This window comes from Cyclopterus lumpus, chromosome 1, assembly GCF_009769545.1.
Source record: "Cyclopterus lumpus isolate fCycLum1 chromosome 1, fCycLum1.pri, whole genome shotgun sequence".
In the NCBI taxonomy this organism is placed as follows: domain Eukaryota; kingdom Metazoa; phylum Chordata; class Actinopteri; order Perciformes; family Cyclopteridae; genus Cyclopterus; species Cyclopterus lumpus.
The window spans coordinates 5413077-5439462 of NC_046966.1; the positions used below are offsets into that span (position 1 = coordinate 5413077).

General features: G+C 43.8%; 5 protein-coding genes across 8 annotated transcripts in view; 2 read left to right on the forward strand and 3 right to left on the reverse strand.

The window, feature by feature from the left end:
- The first annotated feature begins 260 nt into the window (after positions 1-260).
- pane1 (proliferation associated nuclear element) lies at positions 261-3177 on the forward strand. 2 transcript variants are annotated; one of them, XM_034545288.1, is made up of 6 exons: positions 261-438; positions 982-1058; positions 1258-1356; positions 1725-1804; positions 1959-2050; positions 2510-3177. In XM_034545288.1, exons 1-6 carry the CDS (start codon positions 382-384, stop codon positions 2684-2686), a joined length of 582 nt encoding a protein of 193 aa, XP_034401179.1. In that variant the 5' UTR covers positions 261-381; the 3' UTR covers positions 2687-3177. The 2 variants fall into 2 exon arrangements, with proteins under 2 accessions (XP_034401179.1, XP_034401187.1); XM_034545296.1 differs by having other exon boundaries at positions 2537-3177.
- Positions 3178-8145: 4968 nt separating this feature from the next.
- mb (myoglobin) lies at positions 8146-9953 on the reverse strand. The gene is made up of 4 exons (XM_034533848.1): positions 9882-9953; positions 9213-9298; positions 8727-8946; positions 8146-8636 (listed from the first exon to the last, which is right to left on the reverse strand). Exons 2-4 carry the CDS (start codon positions 9293-9295, stop codon positions 8496-8498), a joined length of 444 nt encoding a protein of 147 aa, XP_034389739.1. The 5' UTR covers positions 9296-9298; positions 9882-9953; the 3' UTR covers positions 8146-8495.
- Positions 9954-14386: 4433 nt separating this feature from the next.
- Positions 14387-17163, reverse strand: LOC117739218 (centromere protein M-like). Of its 2 annotated transcripts, none has more exons than XM_034545521.1 (6): positions 16988-17163; positions 16362-16438; positions 16064-16162; positions 15616-15695; positions 15370-15461; positions 14387-14883 (listed from the first exon to the last, which is right to left on the reverse strand). In XM_034545521.1, exons 1-6 carry the CDS (start codon positions 17042-17044, stop codon positions 14734-14736), a joined length of 555 nt encoding a protein of 184 aa, XP_034401412.1. In that variant the 5' UTR covers positions 17045-17163; the 3' UTR covers positions 14387-14733. The 2 variants fall into 2 exon arrangements, with proteins under 2 accessions (XP_034401412.1, XP_034401404.1); XM_034545513.1 differs by having other exon boundaries at positions 14387-14910.
- Positions 17164-17871: 708 nt separating this feature from the next.
- zgc:158803 (LUC7 domain-containing protein) lies at positions 17872-23738 on the reverse strand. 2 transcript variants are annotated; one of them, XM_034531651.1, is made up of 10 exons: positions 23143-23738; positions 22559-22653; positions 21727-21825; positions 21284-21394; positions 20968-21111; positions 20531-20707; positions 20188-20396; positions 20070-20099; positions 19393-19560; positions 17872-18966 (listed from the first exon to the last, which is right to left on the reverse strand). In XM_034531651.1, exons 1-10 carry the CDS (start codon positions 23201-23203, stop codon positions 18720-18722), a joined length of 1341 nt encoding a protein of 446 aa, XP_034387542.1. In that variant the 5' UTR covers positions 23204-23738; the 3' UTR covers positions 17872-18719. The 2 variants fall into 2 exon arrangements, with proteins under 2 accessions (XP_034387542.1, XP_034387551.1); XM_034531660.1 differs by lacking the exon at positions 23143-23738 and adding an exon at positions 22750-23121.
- A 1366-nt stretch (positions 23739-25104) lies between these two features.
- smdt1b (single-pass membrane protein with aspartate-rich tail 1b) overlaps positions 25105-26386 on the forward strand; it is a 1692-nt gene continuing 410 nt past the window's right edge. Inside the window, exons 1-2 of the mRNA XM_034531672.1 lie at positions 25105-25291; positions 26252-26386. The exon at positions 26252-26386 is cut by the window's right edge and continues 24 nt beyond it. Coding sequence (XP_034387563.1) covers positions 25130-25291; positions 26252-26386 — 297 coding nt within the window. The 5' untranslated portion in view covers positions 25105-25129. The remainder of the gene's footprint in view (positions 25292-26251) is intronic.

Here is a 26386-nt window from a genome sequence, read left to right on the forward strand (position 1 = left end):
TTGATTATATTTAGCATTAATAATCTGCAAAGCTAGCTAATTTTAAAAAATTGTGAATTTAAAAATTACAATATTATTAGACTTAAGTACATAAATACATTTTTGAGGTACTTAATATTTTACAGAAGTACAGCATTTTGCTCCAAAAGCCCAATCGGTACTCAGGACTGCGTAACACCCAGCGCCCTGCAGGGGGCAGGAAAGAGCGGCGTTTGTTGTGGGATAAAACGTCATTACGTCGCCTGCCGATGGGGAGAAAACGTCTTGACGTCAGACGCACATTCGGAAAAGAAGCGCGACATGAGAAACGACCAGAGAGCTAGCCTCATTTATTAAGTCTCGTTTGCTGAAGCTTATGAAACGGGGGCCGTTTGTTTCAGGATGTCGCTGCTGAAGCCGTTCAGCAAGCTGCCGGGTTTGAACTCGGCGAACATCTTGGTGAGTTTGAGGTTGCCGAGAAGAACCGAGCTCGCACGAGGAGCTCCGAGGAGGGAGGCTAGCTCGGTGTTTTAAAGGGAGTGGACGGACCCGTTGAAAAGCAGAGACCGAGGTCTGTTCCGAGATGCTCGACTTGGATTCTTCTACTCATTCATGTAACGGGACATTTTGGTGGCAGATTTTCTAGTGTTTTACTCCACTAACGTTACACTTACTCGATGACTTTTAGCTCTATAGCTGTATATCAAATAATACTTTTGTACTTTTATTTAATGTAGTACTTTAACTTGTAATAGTGTTTTAACATTGTAGCATTGCTACTTTCAGTTGACTAAAATCATTTAGAATTTTTTTAATTGAGATTTCTTTTTTTTGCTACATACAATTAGTTTTACTCAAATTGAATAACGTACACAAGCCATGTTTTTATATTGCATCCTCAGATAGAGTTAGGAGTTTTTATTTAAATACTTCCTTTATTTCTTATGGCTGTGTCTGTGTTATCAGCCAGTTATGTGCTGACTTGGAGTGTTTTTCCTCCAGCTGGTGGAGAGCAAGGAGGAGTTTCAGCAGAGTTTGGCCGACGCTCTGGTGCAGGAGACGGCGTTCACTGTCAATGTGTGAGTACTGATGAGGCCTAACAAACTGCAGAGGTCAGCGGTTACATAGACGATATGGTCATTAAGCACACAACTGGAAACACCACCTGCTATCCTCAGGAGATGGTACCAATACCTGTATAGTGCCATTGACCGTGCATAGCATCCCCCCCCAAACAACCGGCTTGAGTTGTCTGACATGTGTCGTCTTTCCCATCAGGAGACTGGCCAAGAGTCTGCCTCTGCCAATGGAGAACGAGGAGAGCCGTCCGAGGATAGACCTTGTGGCGTTCATCATCGACCTGACCTCCGAGCTCAGGTATCTTTCAAATCCTTAAATGGATATTTTAATTCTCCACACAAGGGTCAAATATCTACTCTGTTGGATTTCTTTTCAGTTTGCCTGAATTAATTCTACTTTTATGTTGTGCGTAAACAATTTGGAGTCTCTGTCACAGCTGTTTCTTTCTCTTAAGTGACACACTTCCCATCTGTTATTTAATATAGAGGATTTTTAACTAGAGGGAAAGTGACTTCATTATCTGCTCCTGTAGACATTACTCTGCTACATCTTTACATGGCAAATATGTTTACTGCTAAATTAATGCTCCAAATATATAGAGAACCTTTAAAATATATGATTTAATAGTTTATCGTGTGTCCTTTCATCCATCTTTTTCTCCATAGTTTCCAGTCGACAGAAGCTTCCCTGAAATGTTTGGACCCTGGATATTTCCTTGGAAAAGTCTGCTTCATGGTCACTAATGGTATGGCAACATTTGTTTGCCCTCCTCAGCTTCTTGAATCACTCAAAGCAGGAGTAAAAGTGGTGAAATGGATCTTTTTTCCATTACAGTTTTAAGTAATAACATGCCCCATCCCTCCCTGTGTTGGTAAAATGACCCTGCCTGTCTCCTGTAGCTCGTAATGCTGCAGCCCCCATCGAGCGCCTGGATGCTGTCAGAAAGCTGGCTGCGTCGCTGCACTGCCCCCTGCTGTTCACGGAGGATCAGGTTGGTGTGTTGGCCACAAACATTCAGGGTAGTTTTGACCCAATACATAATTTCAGAGACCAATCTTCGTGTAGCACGAGGGAGAGACATTAATGGCCCAGTGGAAACAGGGAAACCGTGAATCTGTTTCCTCAATAAAAAGAGGTCATGGGATGTTAGGGATTAGGGCTGCAACTAAGAATACTTTTCTTTGTCAATTAATCTTCAGATTATGTTATCGATTAAACCTTTTGGTCTAGAACATTTCAGAAAATGGTGATTCGTCCAAGCACAAGTCTAAAACCCAGTGATATTTAGTGTACAGTTCTAGACGAGAACAAAAAGAGGAAGACATTGTAGCCAGCACATTTTTGGGGGGGATTAAATTGAACTTCCTGCAGGTACCCTTTTGTACATGTGGAATAAAGAGCTGTGTGTTTCTGCAGTCGATAACACGCCTTTATGTTTCTTTACAAGCAGCGTTGTGTGATGTTCTCCCCCCTCCAGACACCAGACGGTGTGACCAACGCCACGGAGAGGCTGCTGACCATCCTGAAGGTTGCAGCCGGCCTTGTTCCCATGGCTACCGCTCTCTACCTGTCCAACCTGACCCGCAGCACCGTGTCCCCGGATATCGACCAGCCGAGCTTCGATTAGTCCCCCACCCCCGGCTGTTTCCTCTGGAGGGAGGTCTTGTGTGTGTTTATATATTTATTTGTAGTAGCGGACGCTTCCAAACTGACAACACGTTCGCATGATATTTCCTTCTTGTCATTTCACATTACATGTTTGTGCCTTTTGGTAGTGATGTGTTCTTTGGTGTCGAGGCTTCGAAGCGTGTGTCGAGTAATCAGGAAGATTGTTGTGAAGCGCGTGTCGAGGCTTGTGTTAATGACGTATGTGATGACGTTCGTAGCCTCGCGAGCCGGCCGTACCACGTGACTGATTCAGAAGATGGTTTGTATTTGGTGCGCGATTCGCAATAAAAGGGGCAGCGAAACGCACATTTTGTGGACTTGGGACTTTATTGGGCATTTGTTTGCAAAGTATTCAAGCTTCTTTTTTTGCGATGGAACCAGCAAGAAAGGAGATGTTCGCCTGAACATTTTGAGCTGTTCTCTCTTAATAAAAAAGTATGCACGTAGTAATAATAACCATCGTAAAATATTCTCTCTACCCCAGCTTCATCTGTGCCCTGTGAAAGGGTATCTTCATAAGCCCAGCACTGTGGGCCTGTTGCTTTTTAAAAATAAAAATGAATACAATGTTGTCCCTAGTAACATAAGCACAGTCTCCCCAATTTGTTTCCACTTTCCCTTTTGACCCCGCCATTGTATTATAAAGACCGACACCATAATAATAAGTTCATAATTCATGTATTGGCATCACAAACATCATTCGTTCATTTATTCAATTCAAAGCTTCACACACCAAAGTCAGTGTCGTTATAATCACTCTGCCTGTTTTACATTCATTGTCCACTTGATGGCGCAGTAGAGCAAATGAAGCTTCGGCCCATGTGTGAACCAATTGGATGGAAAGCGTCAATGCTTCAGGAAGCTTCATCTCGCCATCACTACCTTTTGGATTTTAAGGTAGTTATTTTTCATCAGAACTGGTTCCAGAGAGGATTTCTTTTGTTTTTTCAAACCACATGTAAAGTCTGGATTTGATACAATATCATTCACGTGCTAAAACTGGAGACCAACTATATTGCAACCGTAACCAGGTTTCTTCCGGATCTGTGAAGAACAGGGAAGACATTGTTGACATGATGTCGCAGTGTAAAAACAGGTGTAACTGATTGACAATTAAGTATGGTTCCTGTGAGCCAATGTGCACCAGACCAACACCTCAATGCAACAAGGGCCATAATTAGTGTTATTCCTCACACCTGTGTTGACCCCTACTATGTGCCGCGGCCAAATGGCTGCAGAGCCCTCGTTAATGTAATTACTGACACCTGTGCGTTCCCCACTACGTTGTTGCTTCCATGGTAGCCCCTCTAACTTTGAACCTATACAGACGTCTAATCAGACGGATCTTTTTTTGTAAACACCCGTGTGGGTGTGCAGGCCCTTTATAGATTATACTGTGTTTGTACAGCAACAAACGTGAAACTGCTCTTTGTATATCGAAGCCAACAACCTCCAGACGAGGCGCAGCTCTAACGAAGGACCTGTTTGCCGGTTGTTTGGGGGGGGATGCTATGCACGGTCAATGGCACTATACAGGTATTGGTACCATCTCCTGAGGATAGCAGGTGGTGTTTCCAGTTGTGTGCTTAATGACCATATCGTCTATGTAACCGCTGACCTCTGCAGTTTGTTAGGCCTCATCAGTACTCACACATTGACAGTGAACGCCGTCTCCTGCACCAGAGCGTCGGCCAAACTCTGCTGAAACTCCTCCTTGCTCTCCACCAGCTGGAGGAAAAACACTCCAAGTCAGCACATAACTGGCTGATAACACAGACACAGCCATAAGAAATAAAGAAAGTATTTTAAAAAAACTCCTAACTCTATCTGAGGATGCAATATAAAAACATGGCTTGTGTACGTTATTCAAGAACCTGGATAATTCAGTTCCTTAAGAAATAATTTTTGAGAAGATTAAAAGAAAACATAGAAATAGAATGACTACTTCTCAGACATGTTGGAGAATTGGTTCGGGAAATATGAAATTATTTCCAAATATATTTCAGATATCCAACTTTAGTTAGAGCCGGCGCAGAAAGCCGCTCTGTGTGTTTTAATTCTCTCCCACAGCTACACTATCCATCGTCGACCTTCACCGTGTACCTGGCTGCCTGCTGTGATGGACCTCACCAACAGATGAGCTGCCCACAGAGGAGTATCGTGCACCTTTAACACATTGATTCAAATAACAAAACACAGAAGTCTGTTTGATGATCATCATAATAAAATAAATATAGTGTTTGAACTTGCTGTTTTCCTTTTACTCGAGGAAATCGAGGAATGGAGGAATGCAGAGGAGGAGACCATGGAGAAGATGAGAGTGCAGAGAAAGAAGATGCACATAGACATATGCACAGATAGACACATATCTGATCACAACACTCCTAGACTTTAGTTACTTTGCAGAGCAGGGTCAAAAGGAGGGAGTGATATTGTTTTTCTTCCACAGGTATTGATAATAAAGATTGTATTACAGTGATGTTTACAGTGCGGTGAAATAAAATCCAATACAAGTTGTTTATACTATGGAATAGTATAAAAGGAGGGACTGTTAGGTTGTAGTGGATTTTATATATATTTGCACATGTAGATAAGAGAAGTTTATGTTTTAAATTAATACATAAAGAAAGATATGATAATTAATTTGAGATATTATGAGGAATATTCTGGGGGAATGTATTGTGAAACATAAGAGAGGATCACTGTTTTATTATTCTGTTTTAATGACAAATGTAATTATTAACTGTATGATGCATGGGAATGAATGAATGTTTTATTGTTTAGACAATAGTTAAAATGGATGTCGATTGAAACCTAATGTGTTGCTTTTATTCTGAAGGCAGGATAATAGGGTTTTATTCTGATGGGGAACTTCCTGTCCTTGACCAGAAGAGTGAGCTTTGACCCCGCTAATTTATCAATTGGCTTAGCGAACAGAACGGCGGCATCCTTTGAAATGAACAATGGAACTAACCTTTAGGTGTGAATTCATTTGCATGACCATACTAACGACCGAGCATTTGTTCTGGGGAAATGGTTCTACTGGTCTGGAGACTCGAGACAGCCCCGGACTGTGGCTCCCTGGGAGCCGCAGTCCGTCTGTGGAGAGATTCTCCTTTCTGGCCCCACGATCGTGAACGCTACATGAGTATTATCTTTGCCATTAAATATTGTTAAACTTTAACTCGAATCCTGAATTTCCTGCGGCCACGGGACCCGGAGCTTTGAACACGAATCTTACAGACCCTATTGGCATGAATCCACCACACCTGAAGAAAAACAGTTTCCAACCCAGCTGTCAATCACTGCCTGTGAACTCCAATCAAACTGTCAAACTTGGCAGCGCTGATCAAATATGAATTAAGATTTTGTTAGACCTGTTTGTGTCTCACCTTAAACATATTTTAGTGTTGGTTGGTTTATACATTAACTAATAAATGTCTGTATTGTTGCAATATTATGAACCATAGATCAGGGTGATATACTTCTAATGTCACTAAGAAGTCATGAAGATCATAACTGAGGTGGCCACGATACCCCGGCTGCCCTCGCTGAGTCTGTATAAAGTAGCCGTGAGGTTGGCCTGCATAATTCATATCTTTCAGAGCATGAAAGCTGTCACATGGTCATGAAGAGCATGTAAACGAGACATATCTAGTCTTCAACACAACAATATACTTGCACTCTTTGTTGTGTTTGTTTGTTTACAATATAAGATGACCGTGGAACTTAAAACTGCTTGATTTCCTCAAACTCTGTGTTAATAAAAACAATCTGCATTATGAATGTATGATAAACGACCAAATTTGCCAAATCATAACCAAATTCAGCTTGAACGTATTATTGTGTTTTCCCAAAAACTATTGTCACTTTTAAGCCCTGTTAGTGCGGCCTAAATCAACACATGTATATCAACAAAAGTACATTATCCTTAGATTAAAAACTTTTTTTTTAAAAAGACAGTACCTAACTGCAGAGTAGTACAATATCCTGTGTGATTAAACCAAATTCTTCTTGGCCTGGTATTCAGCACTTTAATCTCAAATCCTTAGCACATACATTTGAACTTTACATAATTATCCTAAGATTTTTTTTAATCTGAAAAAAAATCCTTTAGTGATGATAATGGCATGATTCCACCACGGCTGAGGAAAAACAACCAGCTGTCAATCACTGCCTTTGAACTCCGATCAAACTGTAAAACTTGGCAGCGCTGATCAAATATGAATTAAGATTTTGTTAGACCTGTTTGTGTCTCACCTTAAACATATTTTAGTGTTGGTTGGTTTATACATTAACTAATAAATGTCTGTATTGTTGCAATGTTATGAACCATAGATCAGGGCGATATACTTCTAATGTCACTAAGAAGTCATGAAGATCATAACTGAGGTGGCCACGATACCCCGGCTGCCCTCGCTGAGTCTGTATAAAGTAGCCGTGAGGTTGGCCTGCATAATTCATATCTTTCAGAGCATGAAAGCTGTCACATGGTCATGAAGAGCATGTAAACGAGACATATCTAGTCTTCAACACAACAATATACTTGCACTCTTTGTTGTGTTTGTTTGTTTACAATATAAGATGACCGTGGAACTTAAAACTGCTTGATTTCCTCAAACTCTGTGTTAATAAAAACAATCTGCATTATTAATGTATGATAAATGACCAAATTTGCCAATATTTCCGTATTGCACAGTGTATTTAATTTATAATACGGCACAATATGCTTTTTTTCCCTGTGGAAATGTGTAGAGGGATTTTTTTGACAGCTTTGTCACAATACAGTGAAATTACAGAATAAATGTTCCTGTCTGTGCTTTTGAGCTCCAAGCTCACAGTAATTATACCGCTTGCATGTCAATGGGGTCTAAAGGTATTTGGTGTGTGTGTGTGTGTGTGTGTGTGTTTGTTTGATTCGTCCTTTCTAAATACTCAACTGACAATGAATAGACACATGCCATCTGTCATAGATCATGGCTTCATATTGGATTATCACCAAAAATATGGTTTAATGAAGCAGAGGTCATGTCCACGTTAAATCAGATGACTGAAGATAATGTGTGCACGAGGGTCTTTGGTGACATCGCTGTTTGACGCGTTCAAGTGTTCTTTGGCTTGTGTGTGTGTTTATATACGCGTGTCCAGGACACTTTGATGCTGAGACTTTCAGACCTGATCCCCGTCCGTCAGAAGCTGGATTGTCATTCAGAGTGCGATGTTTTGAAAAGAGATCCGTCCCCTCATACATTATTATTCTTCTCATTAGCAGTAATTAATTCTCTAACGGGACCGATATACAGCTCTATTGCCCGGAGCATTATGCACACAGGACAAATACCACACTCATCAAGTGCGTTTTGTTTTATATTTGCAAACGTATTACAAACTTGGAATTGTGACAAAGTTAATGAGCAGAGTAGAGCCATGGCTTTTATTTAGATTGTATTGGTAATATTTGACAAAGTGTTTATACAGTTGTTAGTCAAGAGAAGAGAAGAGATCAATCTCATTTGACTGAAATAAGAACGAAAGATTACACTGAAACCTTCTCTCTCTCTCTCTCTCTCTCTCCTATGATCCTTAATTCTATAGTAATACATGAGGCTGTCATTCTTGGTGCTGCTGTGCTGGATATACTTTCATTGGCTTTTAGTTGATGTATGTGTACAGAAGATCAACCCATTTTTAATTATTATAATATTTAATCTTGCAGGTGAACCATTTCCTTGTCTGTCATCTGACCCTGCTCTGACTTTGTGTGACTTTCAGACGGTGAAGCCCCGCTGTTTGTATTCAGCCTCCATGTCCGCGATGACGACGGCCATCACGTTACTCAGGGCCTGCTGCCCGGCGGCGTCCAGCCCGGCCTTCTCTCCCAGGACTTTACCGACGACCACTGCAATCAGCTGGAGAAAATCACACAAATTTACTGCAAAGTCAGGATGGGAACCACGATGGACCATCAAGACGTCCCCCTCCGTGCACATGGACCTCACCCTAAAGTTGTTGATGGGGATCTTGTGCTTGTTGCCGTGGATGTCGACCAGAGGCTTGAGGAGGGCGGCGTGGCTGCCTTTGGCCCTCAGCAGCTCGCCCAGCTTCCTCAGCACCGTGGCACCGAGGGTAGAAACTGCCACGTCAGCAGCCAAGTCACCCTGGGCGATGTCGGCGAACTTGGGGAACAGCTTCTGGGTATCCGGGTGCTCTGCGAATAAGCTGTACACACACACACACACACACACCAAGTTTTACAGATACAACTGTCACGTCCTCACTGTTAAAATAGTAAATAAAAGCATCATGAGTTGCATTTTCCCAGCGAACCACCTGACAGAGAGGAATTTTTGTTTTTATTGTAGAACTTTTAGGATGTTTTAAATATGTTATGTAAAGTGTCTTTGAGTACCTTGAAAAGCGCTATATGAATTAAATGCATTATTATTATTATTAAAGAGAAATCCTATCTCGTCAGAGCCACTAACCGGCTCAGAACCAGGTTCCCATAGGCCAAGTAGTTCGCCTCCACTGGACCCCAATACTTCAGCACCAGGTCAAAGTCAGCCATGATCTGAGGAGATGGAGGAACGGGGACACAAATAAAAACACTGATTTGAAGAATAAAAAATGATTCCGTCACATAACATGAAGGAATAATTAGAGAAAAAAACAAAATTCTTCATCACATCAAGTAACATCGTCTCCTTTTTGGTTTTGCGCGGCCAGCAGCAGGAACCACTGCCTTGAAGGGCGAGTCATAACTGAGGTGGCCATGATACCCCGGCTGCCCTCGCTGAGTCTGTATAAAGTAGCCGTGAGGTTGGCCTGCATAATTCATATCTAGTCTTCAACACAACAATATACTTGCACTCTTTGTTGTGTTTGTTTGTTTACAATACAAAATGACTGAGGAACTTAAAACTGCTTGATTTCCTCAAACTCTGTGTAAATAAAAACAATCTGCATTATGAATGTATGATAAACGACCAAATTTGCCAAATCATAACCAAATTCAGCTTGAACGTATTATTGTGTTTTCCCAAAAACTATTTTCACTTTTAAGCCCTGTTAGTGCGGCCTAAATCAACACATGTATATCAACAAAAGTACATTATCCTTGGATTAAAAACTTTTAAAAAAAAAACAGTAATTACCTGCAGATTAGTACAATATCCTGTGTGATTAAACCAAATTCTTCTTGGCCTGACCTCCCCCCCCCCGACCAATCTGACCTTTTATACTCCCTCCCTCCCCCTCCCTCCGTCCTGTCACCAATCATCTGGCTCTCACTGCGCGTCTCACCACACCTCCAAATTTAATCTGGAAACTTTTGATTCCACGTTTATGTTTAGATTGTAGTCAGCCACGTCCCACAGTTTAGGAAAAGCAGCTACATTTAGGAGGGGTTAGGGTTAGTTTGTGTCTTTCCCCTTTGTCAGTTTGTCCTGTTATGATCACGTGTGTGAGTCCATCGTTTGTGATTCTCCTGCTTGGAATAAAGTTGCTTTTTGACGTTGTTGGCGTGTGTCCTGTTCCTGTGGCTACACCCGTGACACTTTTATTGTCATAGTTCAACAGGGTTGGGCAACCAAATGAAGTGTTGCAGCCGGCCTTGTTCCCATGGCTACCGCTCTCTACCTGTCCAACCTGACCCGCAGCACCGTGTCCCCGGATATCGACCAGCCGAGCTACGATTAGTCCCCCACCCCCGGCTGTTTCCTCTGGAGGGAGTGTCTTGTGTGCGTAAATATTTATTTGTAGTAGTGGATGCTTCCAAACTGACACCTTAGCATGATATTTCCTTCTTGTCATTTCACATCACATGAATCGGCCACCTTAACGTGGTGGAGGAGTTTGAGTGGCTCAGTGATCCTGGGAGCTATGTTGTCCGGGGCATCAGCCCCTGGTAGGGTCTCCCAAGGCAAACAGGTCTCGGGGGAGAGCCCAGACTAAGAGCGGTTCAATAAACCCTGATGAATAGCAGCCCACGTACTGAAGCTACCTTGCCCGGACAATGGAAACCGGGGCACCCTCCCGGAGCCAGACCCAGGAGGGGAGCTCGTCGGCGAGCGTCTGGTGGCCGGGCTTTTGCCCATGGGGCCCGGTCGGGCTCAGCCCGAAAAAACACCATGGAGCAGCAGTCACCCTGTGGACCCACCACCCGCAGGGAGAATTATCGGGGTCGGGTGCTATGTAGACCGGGCGGCGGGCCAGGCGGGAGACCTGGGCGGGCCGATCGCCGGCGGCATAGACTAGCTCTAGGTACGTGGAACGTCACCTCACTAGCGAGGAAAGAGCCGGAGCTGGTGCAGGAGGTGGAGCGGTACCAGCTAGATTTAGTTGGGCTCACCTCCACGCACAGCATGGGCTCTGGAACCAAGCTCTTGGAGAAGGGTTGGACTTTGTCCTTTTCTGGAGTTGCCCAGGGTGAGAGGCGCCGGGCGGGAGTGGGGATACTCACGAGCCCCCGGCTGAGCGCCGCTGTGTTGGAGTGTTCCCCGGGGAACGAGAGGGTCGCCTCCCTGCGCCTACGGGTTGCGGGGAGTAAGGCTCTGACTGTTGTTTGTGCTTATGCACCGAACAGCATTTCGGAGTATCCGGCCTTCTTGGAGTCGGTGGGAGGGGTCCTGGAAAGGGCGGCGCCTGCCGACTCCATAGTTCTCCTGGGAGACTTCAACGCTCACGTGGGCAATGACAGAGAAACCTGGCGGGGCGTGATTGGGAGGAACGGCTTGCCCGATCTGAACCCGAATGGTGTTTTGTTGTTGGACTTCTGTGCTAGCCACAGTTTGTCCATAACGAACACCATGTTCGAACATAAGGTGGCTCATAAGTGTACCTGTTACCAGAACACCTTAGGCCGGAGATCAATGATCGACTTATATTGTTTACAATATAAGATGACCGTGGAACTTAAAACTGCTTGATTTCCTCAAACTCTGTGTTAATAAAAACAATCTGCATTATTAATGTATGATAAATGACCAAATTTGCCAATATTTCCGTATTGCACAGTGTATTTAATTTATAATACACCTTAGACCGGAGATCAATGATCGACTTTGTAATCGTATCATCTGATCTGCGGCCGTATGTCTTGGACACTCGGGTGAAGAGAGGAGCAGAGCTGTCAACTGATCACCACCTGGCGGTGAGTTGGATCAGATGGCGGGGGAGTCGGCTAGAAAGACCTGGCAAGCCCAAACGTGTAGTGAGGGTGAACTGGGAACGTCTGGCAGAGGATCCTGTCCGGGAGGTCTTCAACTCCCACCTCCGGAAGAACTTCTCACAAATCCCGAGGGAGGCTGGGGACATGGAATCCGAGTGGACCTTGTTCAAAGCCTCTATTGTGGTCGTGGCTGCTCGGGGCTGTGGCGGGAAGGTCATCGGTTCCTGTCGTGGCGGCAACCCGAGAACCCGGTGGTGGACACCGGGGGTGAGGGAAGCCGTCAAACTGAAGGAGGCCTTTCGGGCCTGGCTGGCCTAGGGGTCTCCTGAAGCAGCTGACGGGTACCGGTGGGCCAGAAGGGCTGCAGCTGCGATGGTCGCGGAGGCTAAAACTCGGGCATGGGAGGAGTTCGGGGAGGCCATGGAGAAGGACTTTCGGTTGGACTCAAGGAAGTTCTGGCAAACCATCTGACGGCTCAGGAAGGGAAAGCAGGGTCTACCCCAGGCTGTTCTCAGCAGGGGTCGGGGGACTGACCCGTACTGGGGACATCGTCGGGCGGTGGGAAGAGCACTTTGAGGAACTCCTAAACCCGGCCAACATGTCCCCCGGAGAGGGGGCAGCGCTGGAAGACTTTGGGGTGGTTTCACCCATATCCCTGGCAGAGGTCGCTAAGGTAGTCAAAAAGCTCCTTGGTGGCAAGGCGCCAGGAGTGGATGAGATCCGCCCTGAGATGCTGAAAGTGCTGGACATTGTTGGGCTGTCTTGGTTGACACGCCTTTTCAGTGTCGCATGGGGGTCGGGAACAGTGCCCATGGACTGGCAGACCACGGTCATCTTATATTGTAAACAAACAAACACAACAAAGAGTGCAAGTATATTGTTGTGTTGAAGACTAGATATGTCTCGTTTACATGCTCTTCATGACCATGTGACAGCTTTCATGCTCTGAAAGATATGAATTATGCAGGCCAACCTCACGGCTACTTTATACAGACTCAGCGAGGGCAGCCGGGGTATCGTGGCCACCTCAGTTATGATCTTCATGACTTCTTAGTGACATTAGAAGTATATCACCCTGATCTATGGTTCATAATATTGCAACAATACAGACATTTATTAGTTAATGTATAAACCAACCAACACTAAAATATGTTTAAGGTGAGACACAAACAGGTCTAACAAAATCTTAATTCATATTTGATCAGCGCTGCCAAGTTTGACAGTTTGATTGGAGTTCACAGGCAGTGATTGACAGCTGGGTTGGAAACTGTTTTTCTTCAGGCGTGGTGGATTCATGCCAATAGGGTCCTTCGTTAGAGCTGCGCCTCGTCTGGAGGTTGTTGGCTTCGATATACAAAGAGCAGTTTCACGTTTGTTGCTGTACAAACACAGTATAATCTATAAAGGGCCTGCACACCCACACGGGTGTTTACAAAAAAAGATCCGTCTGATTAGACGTCTGTATAGGTTCAAAGTTAGAGGGGCTACCATGGAAGCAACAACGTAGTGGGGAAAGCACAGGTGTCAGTAATTACATTAACGAGGGCTCTGCAGCCATTTGGCCGCGGCACATAGTAGGGGTCAACACAGGTGTGAGGAATAACACTAATTATGGCCCTTGTTGCATTGAGGTGTTGGTCTGGTGCACATTGGCTCACAGGAACCATACTTAATTGTCAATCAGTTACACCTGTTTTTACACTGCGACATCACGTCAACAATGTCTTCCCTGTTCTTCACAGAGCCGGAAGAAACCTGGTTACGGTGAGTTGCAATTTTTTTTTTTTTGGTCTCCAGTTTTAGCACGTGAATGATATTGTATCAAATCCAGACTTTACATGTGGTTTGAAAAAACAAAAGAAATCCTCTCTGGAACCAGTTCTGATGAAAAATAACTACCTTAAAATCCAAAAGGTAGTGATGGCGAGATGAAGCTTCCTGAAGCATTGACGCTTTCCATCCAATTGGTTCACACATGGGCCGAAGCTTCATTTGCTCTACTGCGCCATCAAGTGGACAATGAATGTAAAACAGGCAGAGTGATTATAACGACACTGACTTTGGTGTGTGAAGCTTTGAATTGAATAAATGAACGAATGATGTTTGTGATGCCAATACATGAATTATGAACTTATTATTATGGTGTCGGTCTTTATAATACAATGGCGGGGTCAAAAGGGAAAGTGGAAACAAATTGGGGAGACTGTGCTTATGTTACTAGGGACAACATTGTATTCATTTTTATTTTTAAAAAGCAACAGGCCCACAGTGCTGGGCTTATGAAGATACCCTTTCACAGGGCACAGATGAAGCTGGGGTAGAGAGAATATTTTACGATGGTTATTATTACTACGTGCATACTTTTTTATTAAGAGAGAACAGCTCAAAATGTTCAGGGGAACATCTCCTTTCTTGCTGGTTCCATCGCAAAAAAAGAAGCTTGAATACTTTGCAAACAAATGCCCAATAAAGTCCCAAGTCCACAAAATGTGCGTTTCGCTGCCCCTTTTATTGCGAATCGCGCACCAAATACAAACCATCTTCTGAATCAGTCACGTGGTACGGCCGGCTCGCGAGGCTACGAACGTCATCACATACGTCATTAACACAAGCCTCGACACGCGCTTCACAACAATCTTCCTGATTACTCGACACACGCTTCGAAGCCTCGACACCAAAGAACACATCACTACCAAAAGGCACAAACATGTAATGTGAAATGACAAGAAGGAAATATCATGCGAACGTGTTGTCAGTTTGGAAGCGTCCGCTACTACAAATAAATATATAAACACACACAAGACCTCCCTCCAGAGGAAACAGCCGGGGGTGGGGGACTAATCGAAGCTCGGCTGGTCGATATCCGGGGACACGGTGCTGCGGGTCAGGTTGGACAGGTAGAGAGCGGTAGCCATGGGAACAAGGCCGGCTGCAACCTTCAGGATGGTCAGCAGCCTCTCCGTGGCGTTGGTCACACCGTCTGGTGTCTGGAGGGGGGAGAACATCACACAACGCTGCTTGTAAAGAAACATAAAGGCGTGTTATCGACTGCAGAAACACACAGCTCTTTATTCCACATGTACAAAAGGGTACCTGCAGGAAGTTCAATTTAATCCCCCCCAAAAATGTGCTGGCTACAATGTCTTCCTCTTTTTGTTCTCATCTAGGACTGTACACTAAATATCACTGGGTTTTAGACTTGTGCTTGGACGAATCACCATTTTCTGAAATGTTCTAGACCAAAAGGTTTAATCGATAACATAATCTGAAGATTAATTGACAAAGAAAAGTATTCTTAGTTGCAGCCCTAATCCCTAACATCCCATGACCTCTTTTTATTGAGGAAACAGATTCACGGTTTCCCTGTTTCCACTGGGCCATTAATGTCTCTCCCTCGTGCTACACGAAGATTGGTCTCTGAAATTATGTATTGGGTCAAAACTACCCTGAATGTTTGTGGCCAACACACCAACCTGATCCTCCGTGAACAGCAGGGGGCAGTGCAGCGACGCAGCCAGCTTTCTGACAGCATCCAGGCGCTCGATGGGGGCTGCAGCATTACGAGCTACAGGAGACAGGCAGGGTCATTTTACCAACACAGGGAGGGATGGGGCATGTTATTACTTAAAACTGTAATGGAAAAAAGATCCATTTCACCACTTTTACTCCTGCTTTGAGTGATTCAAGAAGCTGAGGAGGGCAAACAAATGTTGCCATACCATTAGTGACCATGAAGCAGACTTTTCCAAGGAAATATCCAGGGTCCAAACATTTCAGGGAAGCTTCTGTCGACTGGAAACTATGGAGAAAAAGATGGATGAAAGGACACACGATAAACTATTAAATCATATATTTTAAAGGTTCTCTATATATTTGGAGCATTAATTTAGCAGTAAACATATTTGCCATGTAAAGATGTAGCAGAGTAATGTCTACAGGAGCAGATAATGAAGTCACTTTCCCTCTAGTTAAAAATCCTCTATATTAAATAACAGATGGGAAGTGTGTCACTTAAGAGAAAGAAACAGCTGTGACAGAGACTCCAAATTGTTTACGCACAACATAAAAGTAGAATTAATTCAGGCAAACTGAAAAGAAATCCAACAGAGTAGATATTTGACCCTTGTGTGGAGAATTAAAATATCCATTTAAGGATTTGAAAGATACCTGAGCTCGGAGGTCAGGTCGATGATGAACGCCACAAGGTCTATCCTCGGACGGCTCTCCTCGTTCTCCATTGGCAGAGGCAGACTCTTGGCCAGTCTCCTGATGGGAAAGACGACACATGTCAGACAACTCAAGCCGGTTGTTTGGGGGGGGATGCTATGCACGGTCAATGGCACTATACAGGTATTGGTACCATCTCCTGAGGATAGCAGGTGGTGTTTCCAGTTGTGTGCTTAATGACCATATCGTCTATGTAACCGCTGACCTCAGCAGTTTGTTAGGCCTCATCAGTACTCACACATTGACAGTGAACGCCGTCTCCTGCACCAGAGCGTCGGCCAAACTCTGCTGAAACTCCTCCTTGCTCTCCACCAGCTGGAGGAAAAACACTCCAAGTCAGCACATAACTGGCTGATAACACAGACACAAACATAAGAAATAAGGGAAGTATTTTAAAAAAAACTCCTAACTCTATCTGAGGATGCAATATAAAAACATGGCTTGTGTACGTTATTCAATTTGCATTTGAGTAAAACTAATTGTATGTAGCAAAAAAAAGAAATCTCAATTAAAAAAATTCTAAATGATTTTAGTCAACTGAAAGTAGCAATGCTACAATGTTAAAACACTATTACAAGTTAAAGTACTACATTAAATAAAAGTACAAAAGTATTATTTGATATACAGCTATAGAGCTAAAAGTCATCGAGTAAGTGTAACGTTAGTGGAGTAAAACACTAGAAAATCTGCCACCAAAATGTCCCGTTACATGAATGAGTAGAAGAATCCAAGTCGAGCATCTCGGAACAGACCTCGGTCTCTGCTTTTCAACGGGTCCGTCCACTCCCTTTAAAACACCGAGCTAGCCTCCCTCCTCGGAGCTCCTCGTGCGAGCTCGGTTCTTCTCGGCAACCTCAAACTCACCAAGATGTTCGCCGAGTTCAAACCCGGCAGCTTGCTGAACGGCTTCAGCAGCGACATCCTGAAACAAACGGCCCCCGTTTCATAAGCTTTAGCAAACGAGACTTAATAAATGAGGCTAGCTCTCTGGTCGTTTCTCATGTCGCGCTTCTTTTCCGAATGTGCGTCTGACGTCAAGACGTTTTCTCCCCATCGGCAGGCGACGTAATGACGTTTTATCCCACAACAAACGCCGCTCTTTCCTGCCCCCTGCAGGGCGCTGGGTGTTACGCAGTCCTGAGTACCGATTGGGCTTTTGGAGCAAAATGCTGTACTTCTGTAAAATATTAAGTACCTCAAAAATGTATTTATGTACTTAAGTCTCCATCTCTTTGGAGGCAAATATTGTAATTTTTAAATTCACAATTTTTTAAAACTAGCTAGCTTTGCAGATTATTAATGCTGTACTTAAAGTAGTTAGACCATCACAAGCTGCAACTTCAGTGATGCTTACACAATAACGTATCATTAATTATAATCCTATAATATATATATTATATGCATAATGATTACTTGTTTTTAACTTTAAATACATGTTTTATTATGTAGTATTTAAAACAGTATTTCTAAGTCTTCCCGAGCCATGATCCTACAATGAAATACATTTCTGGTCTTTTAAGTAGGATTATTTATTGCCAAACTATTTAACATTTAGATTCATTTTTGTACTAGTAATAAATGACAGGACCAAAAAGCTAAAATACAATTATTAAAAAGATAAGAGGTGCGAGAAAACTGACACCAACCACAAACACCTAAGTTGTATCATAAATAATACAAAATGCCTAATTTGTGCAAAATCTTCTGCACAAACGGGTGGTAAGACAAATTTGTATAAACACATTGCATTTGAATAGAAGCAGAACATTTTATTCACGTAATGGTGGCACAGCAAAGTGGATTCCCCCAGTACATCCAGGTTGTATCACAGCAAACAGGAGTCCCTGGGTCTTTCCGTGTCGGTAAGTAAATATGCATCTATATGCATTCACATGTCAGCAACTGAGTGGAACTATTTGGATGACTTCTTTCGAGGGGGGGGGGGGGGACACAAGTGAGTTTATTAAGTAGTATGAGCTCATCACTGCATCCGGAATTTAAAGGCAGGCTCTGGGATATATTTCGGATTTCCCAAATGAGATTGTTATGGCTTGAAGGCAGCAAATCAAAGACAAACATCAGAAGTGCCTTCGGTCATTCACAGCTCATTTTCAGACACTACTGCCCGGGACGCCACATTTAATGAGTCAAATCTGTGTGAACGAACCCGCAGCCACTGAGACCGACAGATTGTTAAGCAACAGGAAACGGTTCCAACGTAATGATTAATAAAAACAAAAAACTAAAGAGAGACTCAACGTAGAGCTGCCGTCTCATAGCTCACTCGTTACGGTCAGAATAACTGTACATAGAATCGACAAGATGGCATAAAAAAAAAAAAAAAAGGACTACATTGCTTCCACAATTCAGACTTATAAAAGTTGGTTTTGCATGTTTTCCTTCACCGCCACCACAGAAGTTGTTCCCTCATACCCATGTTAAGTGTCCACCCCCACTGATGTACACACGTCCCGATTTACCATGAACGCGCGCACACATTCGCACCAACACACACACACACACACACTCGTCTCCCCATGCTCCTTTTAGTAAGTGATGTATCCAAATCGAAGACTTCGGAGGCGTCCACCCCTGTTCATATCTCCCCGGACTCTCGCTCCTCAGAGCTGGAGCGCCGGTCTCGCTCGTATGACAGGGATCTCTCCCGTTCCCTGGGCCTGGCTGTGGCCGTATCCGCAGGAGGGGGCTTCTCCCCACCCTCCCAGTCGGCGTACTCCGGCCTGTCCTCACGCCAGCCCTCTCCTGTTGCGCTCGGTCTGGTCATCTCTTGAGGCGGCGAGGGCTCTCCGTCGCGAGTGGGAGATGATCTGTCTCCAGAAGACCTGGGAAGGGGGAGGGGAACTCATCAGCTAACAGATTCAGCATCATAGTCATTATGAGACATGCGCTTCCAGCACAACATCAAAGACTTGGTATCCCTTATTTGAAAGAAAGTTGTCCATATCTGGGAGCAAGTCAGACCAGTGGGGTGAAAGTAAAATTTCATTATGAGAAAACTGGATACATTTCAAGTACAACACAACTTTGTAAAACTATATTTTTAATTCTTGGATGGTAGTCAGTGGCTGTTGCATTAAAGCAACAGTAGTGATGTTAAAATCAGATACATAAACAAATAAATATTTAGAGCTGAACTACACATTAATAATATATTCATGATCACTTAATTATTTTACTTTAATAAATGGCAGATAATTGTGGCCAAATGTTCAACAGTTTCTAATAGGACAGAAGGATAAAAGCTGCACCTCTTCCTCTTGGGCCTGTGGGAGTGGGAGCGCGAGCGATGCCGCTCCTTGTGTCGATGTTTTCTCTCTCTCTCTCTCTCCCGATCCCGGTCGCCACCTTCTTCTCTGGAACGAGAGGAGTGGTGGCGTCTTGAGCGATGGGAGGACGAAGTCGAGGTGCCTCCCTCCCTAGGAAATTGGTTTTAAGGAGAAAGACAGATTTTGAGATTTAAATCAAAAGGGAAAAAAAGCTAGCTGCACTGCTATAAGCTAAAGATTCTTAGATTAATGCTAAAGATTCTTTGATTAATCCTTGATACACAAACTCAAATATATTCATTTTGCTGTTATGGAAAAAGTACAGAAACCAGAAAATATTCACATTGAAGAAGCTTGAATGAGAGAACTTTATACAAACAGATTCATCGATAATTAAAATAGTTGCCAACTATCTCACAACTTTTTCAAGTAAGTTTGTGTTCATATTTTGTAATACTGAAAAAAGGACCGGATATAATGAAAGACACTATAAAACCACAACATGCCAATCTTGTCTGGAATATACACACCAATGTGATGTCGAGGTGTTTTAAGTATACCGTCTGTATATGTCTACACACACATCTGTAGATTTTGTGAAGTCATACGTCACTCTGACGAGGACCAAACACAGAGCGATTCGGTTGAAAGCGACATACCTGTATCGTTCTCCACTTCTAGATCTGGACCTAAGACAGGAGCACAATACAGTTTACACAGGACGCCGAGCTTTTTCCTTTTGTACGCAGCGACAACGAAGATCGGACCAGTCCTTACCTCCTACGCTCCCTCTCCCTCTCGCGCTCCCTCTCCCATTCACGCTCTCTTTCCCGTTCTCTCTCGCGCTCTCGCTCCCTCTCTTTTTCCCTCTCCCGCTCCCTCTCCTGTTCCCGCTCCAGCTCCCACTGTCGTTCCTTTTCGTCATCTTTTTCGCGTTCCTCTCGCCTTCTCGATCGCATTCTTTCTTGTTTTTCTATAACCGCTTTCTGGGTAAAACAAAAATAGAGAACAGAACTGAAAACAACACCCGATTCATAGCACAACAAATGGACATACAACTAAAGATTTCTCATTAAACAATAACCGTGTAGATTAAATGTAATTCTGTTGCAGTGCTCACCCTTAGCTTTTCAAGCTTCTCGCGGATTTCAATGAACCCGATGTGCAGTTTGCCCCCAAAGTGGTCGGCGAGACGACGATCATTGTCGTGAAGACCCAAGTAGGCAGAGCACACCTCGCACACTCTGAGTTTCTGTTGCTGAAAGCTGGAGGCGGGCATGGAGTTTCTGTACACATCCTGCAACGACAAAAGGTTATGAGACCGTGGAGCTGGAATTAAAGTACTGACACGCAATAAAAACAAAACACTTAACTTATGTTTAATAGCGACCGCAGAATACAGATTTATGTCATGTGTTTTACTGCCTTTGGTCGCTAATTATTATTATTATTATGTCATAGTTAGTAAACAATATGTCTTCAGTCTGAAATAAATATTTTAATTATTATTCTGAAACAACAAACTAGTCACGACAAAGTAGTTATCAACTTTCTGACCTCTGCTTCTTTCTTCAAGCCTCGAGTCTTCTCCACCATCTCCAGCACCTGCTGGGCCTCGTCTACGTTCCCCTCGCCCCCGAGCTGCTCCGCCCGGGCCAGCAGCTTCCCGATCTCCTCGTTCAGCTCGTGGACACGTTCAGCCTTTCACAGCGGGAGAGACAGAGGGAGAAAACGTTTATCTCTACACACTTTGCACAGATTCATGATAACAGGTGGTGTGAATGTGTGCCCCCCTTCCACTCCCCCAGGAGACAATGTATTGCCCGTCATAAAGAGCACAGCTTTCATAAAGAAGACTGTAAGTTTGTGTCACCTTTGCTGCCACTTCAGCGCTGATCTCATCCTGCGTCTCTGCTAGTCTCTTCTTGGCCAGCTCGGTCCTGCGGTCGCAGTCAGCGATGAAAGACTGGAGGTGTTCGGCAGCCTGCGAGAAAACACACAAATGAAATTAGTTTTCGTCTGTCAGATATACAAATTTACCAGATTAAACTCTTCTAAATTCCTCTCAAAACATCTGTTCACGAAAGATCTGCTGTTTCTCCTTTATGAAACCTTCTGAGACCACAGACTATTTAGTTTCCTTGATGCTGCTTAAACTAGACCAACTTCTCATGCAGTTTGTCACAATTTCACAGCAGCACTTTGACCAAACTCTTGATTTACTTGGAAGTGTGAGACGCACACATAAAGCCAGAGTTTGTCTCACTTGAGAGCAGTAAATGATGGGGTGTTAGGGTGTGTGTGTGTATTACTCACATCAAGTTCGAAGAAGTACTCCTGCTCTTTAGAGGCAATCTCGAAGTCCGCTCTGAGGGCCAGGTCATGGACTTTCATACACTCTCCCAGATCCATTCTCTGTAGAAAACAGAAAAGACATCTACGTACAGCTTTTGTATGCGTCATCACTCATCTTGACATTTGTCGTTCCAATAATTCCCATAATGTTAAAACGTCATCCCGTCTGAGAACATTTCACATATGGGAGTGTAAACGTGATTTCCTCTGAATCAGAGCTGCACAACCAGGCCGTTGACACCGACTGGGTTTCTATATGCTTACGAACAGCGCACTAACAAAGCATTGACACACAAGCAACTTTTTGTATTTGTTTCGTACAGCTCCATATTGAATAGTGATTAAAGTGTTGACTCTGCTTTAACTCAAGGGTGTTTGTGTTCACATTTTGATGAATGGTGTTACAAATGTAGCACTTTATTTACAGTCTCAATTTGAAAGGACAAAAAGTGACTGGACGAGTTAAACATGACATTGTTTACAGGCTAAAATCTGTGGACCAGACCGCAGCCGACATTTAAAACGGTTCCTACTGATGCTATGTCAGGCTTGTAGTGTGGCTATCCTCCCTTCTCAGCATCAGGGCTTAATGCCTTCCATCTCATCCTAAGACAGTGAAACATTTGAATGGGGATCGGATGTGTCCTCCACTGTGCACAACCTAAACGTTCCGTTTTTAGTTCAATGTGCTGGAGTAGGACAACAACAAAAAAGAGATAACAGCGGTCGTAATTCTTTCTGACTGCACCGTATGATATATGATCATGTGCGTGTGTGTGAACATGATACTCACGGTGCCAGACAGAATGTCATGAGGACAGGAATCCAGGAGGTGACTTTTGCAGACTCGCTCGTCTGTGAATTTGATTCTCTGTCGCATGGTATCTCCTTTAGAAAAAGAAAACCACAAGAGCACTTGTCAGCCAGCGCACAGACGAAAACGTGGCATGATACGTACTAAAGATCACGGAGGTTCAGACTTGCCATGAACGAGTCATCTTGCCAGTAAATCCTAAAAGTTAACTGCTCAGATAGTCTGATAAAATGACAACATCTGGTGGAAAGAAAGGGAGCCACGGATAAAAGAGCACACGGACCAGGATTAAATACAGTGTTAGTAATGGTTGTTTTTGTTATTTAGTAGAGGATGTTAGCAACAACTTGCCATTTACACTCTGACTCAAACACAACAGGTAGCTAGCCGGCTAGCTATCCTCATGTTAGCTAGCTCTGTTTGCAAAGCATGCCACACACCGACTGGCGTATCGGTTAGCTTCCCGGCTAATGCTAGTAGCAACAACACTAAACTCCCGTCCTGCTCGGACCGGGCGCCGGTCTCAACCCTGGCAGGCCGGCCGGCCGGCCAGCCGCGCTCACCGTCTCTCCCCGTCCCCATGAGCTGGTCCAGCATCGCTCGCATCTGTGCCTGGGCCGACATGGTTCAGAGCGTCGGCGCTAACGTTGCGTGAGTCACTCCTCGCCAGCAACGGTCTTCACACATGCAGCCTCCTGACTGCAGGCCTCGTTGGCACCTCCACCGACCGCGGACAACTTTTCCCACAGGGAGGAAAAAAGCCCGACTCCCGCGGAGCCCGCGAGCCGGTTGTGTGTACCGCCGGTGCAACTGGCGGGTTATTGCAGCACTTTAACAGCGGCTAAGTGTGAGTTTGTAACGGTGGATGGCTTCGGGTCGGTTGAACAACGTCTGTTTGAAAACTGGAGTCCCGCAGTCGTGTCGTGTGTCGCGCTGAGAGAGCGGTGACTGAATGTAGACAGGGCGGTGGGTTAGCAAACTGAGTCTGTGTAGAAGTAAGTCACCAGTTTCTCTGTAACATGGCCTCTAACTGTATTTCTAGCCAGTCGGCTAGAAGTTGGCAAGTTTATTCAACGTCCTTTCTTCCGCCTTTTCCACTTCCCCTCCGTGCGCGTCGCCGCGGAGCGCGCTCTCGTCTCTCCGCCTCGAGGAAGTGCTGCAGTCAGTCCTGCGCGCTTGTCGGTTTAGTGACGTTACTACACCTCACTGAAACGTCAAAATGTTCGGAAATATTATTTTTGGGGTATTTTAATACCGTACATATGAATGGTGGCATGTCTATAAACCTCACCAGTATTTGAAATACATTATTTATCTAGTTTTACATTGTTTGTATTTTTTAATTGGACATTTCCTGCTGACATAAACAGCCTTCCTGTCCACACAGACACTTAATCTGGAATAAAAACGATAGTCTATATACAACTAGCTGTTTTATTGCTCATGGTTTGAGCTTTGGATTTTCTAGATAAGTCTATTTTGCAAACAGAAATGGTGAGCGAATCCCTTGAGAAATGTACTAATCATGCTTAATTTTTTAAATACTTTAGTAATGAGTTCAAGTCCCCCTTAAGTGCACCCCCTTCCCCAATTATGTATGCAGAATTATTTAGTTTTGCTGCCGTGTCGATAGTCCCTTTTAAATAAGTCTAGTTGAATTAGCCTATACAGCATCTACCTTGTGAATGTTTGTAATTGGAGAATGTAAACTTGTTGTTCAACCCCATGTTCCCAGAAAACAAATACTGAGATAATAAGCCTTGCGTCATCAGTGGGAGCTCCAGCCCTGGTCACATCCGAAACATTACATTTCCTGGAGTGACATTATCGTGGTCAATACTTGGCGATACAGTGGTAAAGGCTTGGTGTATGTAAATAGCCTCGTAGTCAAGTTAAAGAATTAGCTTATCCTTCACGTCAACATCAGCCCGAAAATAAAGTGTTGATTTGGTTAAACTTGACTATAAACTAAATGTATGCTTGTTTTTCATTTATTGTAGTCACTTTGCTTACAGCCATGTGTTTTGGGTGGATATGCATAGTTTAATCAGTAAGACTCATGCACAGATTGAGAGATTTTATGTGAAGTTGTTTCTTAAGGCTAGTGGGGTGGATGTGACCAGTTTACACCATACAATGATCCTGAGTAAATGTATCAACCACAAACATAAATGGACTGGCTCCACTCTCTTACTGTCGAGGTCAAAACTTAACAAAACCTTTGAAGACTTTCAATGTTTAAAGTGAATTTGTTTAGTTTGTATCTTTAACATAAACTTCGATTATTGGATGATTTTCCTCACTGCACTGTTTTCATTGTTTTTTTGTACTTCTTGTCAGTACATTGTTGTTGTTTTTGCATTTTATTGAGCAACATGAATTTGAATGAGGTAACCACAACACAGAGACAGATGTTTGCCGTATATAACTGGTAAAGGCAATTGATGCATAGAAATTATTTATTACTGTTGGTCAAACGTCAAGCCGCGCCCAGTGCCTCCCAGTGCCTCCTCCAGAGGCGTCACCCTCTATCACATTACTGAGGAAAAAATGGCGACGGTCATACTGCGGCTCCCGCTGCGACTTTTCACCAGAAATGCGGGGGTAGTGAGCCGTAACACCGGCTCGAAAACATCGAACATATCCAAGACGACTCAAAGCAGGACCGCGGTATCGTCGTCGTCGGGGGCAGTCTTACCGAAACCGGATAAAGTGAGTTTTATTCTGCTTTGGTTACCGAGCGAAAAACCTACAAGGAATATGACTGACAGCGGAGGCGGGACTTAATTCTAAATTGACAGGCGCTGTAGCGAATATAAAGGCAGGAGACGCGCTGGGTTAGTCAAGTCAGCCAATGAGCGAATGTTTACACGAACGTAAGATGTATTTCAGGAAGTAGTTCTGACTTATTTGATCAATTCAAGTCGGTATTTATTGTGGACATTTTACGTTAGCAATACAAATAATAATACATTATGTGTGTATAACGTATACCGTTATATTACACCAACACGTCTTTTTTTGGAACTATATTGATGTCCAATACGAATAAAACTGCCTCTGCACTCAATTCTATCCAGAATAGCGACTATACAGTTAACGTTGTCCGTAACTGGCCCTCTAATGATAATGTAATATAAATGGAACACATCTGGGGAAATCCACCTCAAGGCCACCACGAAGAGCCAGATTGAAAGAAATATGTTGTCACATTAGGAATGATTCAACTCACGGCCGTATAAACTGTCTCTGGGGCCTCAGGACAAAAATGAGTTGATGGGCTCCCAGTAACCACCACATTCCGCCCATTCTCTCCACCATTTTTTTTCTATCTTTCTCTGCTAGAATACTATCTGGTGCATGATGTGCTGTGGATAATGTGACTAAGGGCAATGATGTAGCAACATGCCCAGAGATAATGAAGGCCTTTAACACGGGACCTCTTCAAAACAGGGCCTTGAGTTAGAAATGAGGTAAAACAGGACCCACGATAAAGCCACTTACGTCAGTTGATATTGTGCCTAAATCAAAAATGTTTCCGATTTTAAAAACTACTTTAAAATTCAGTTTCGAACTTTTAACATGTATGTAAATGCAGTTTTGTTGTTTAGGAATAAAATATCACTTAAAGGTTTCGATTATTCCCCCCCACCCACCACTGATGTTTTCCAGACACCATTTGGTCTCATCCGCATGACGGCAGTGGTGGTGCCTTTCCTGTACGTGGGAACTCTGATCAGCAAGAACTTTGCCGCTCTCTTGGAAGAGCACGACATCTTTGTCCCGGAGGACGATGACGACGACGAC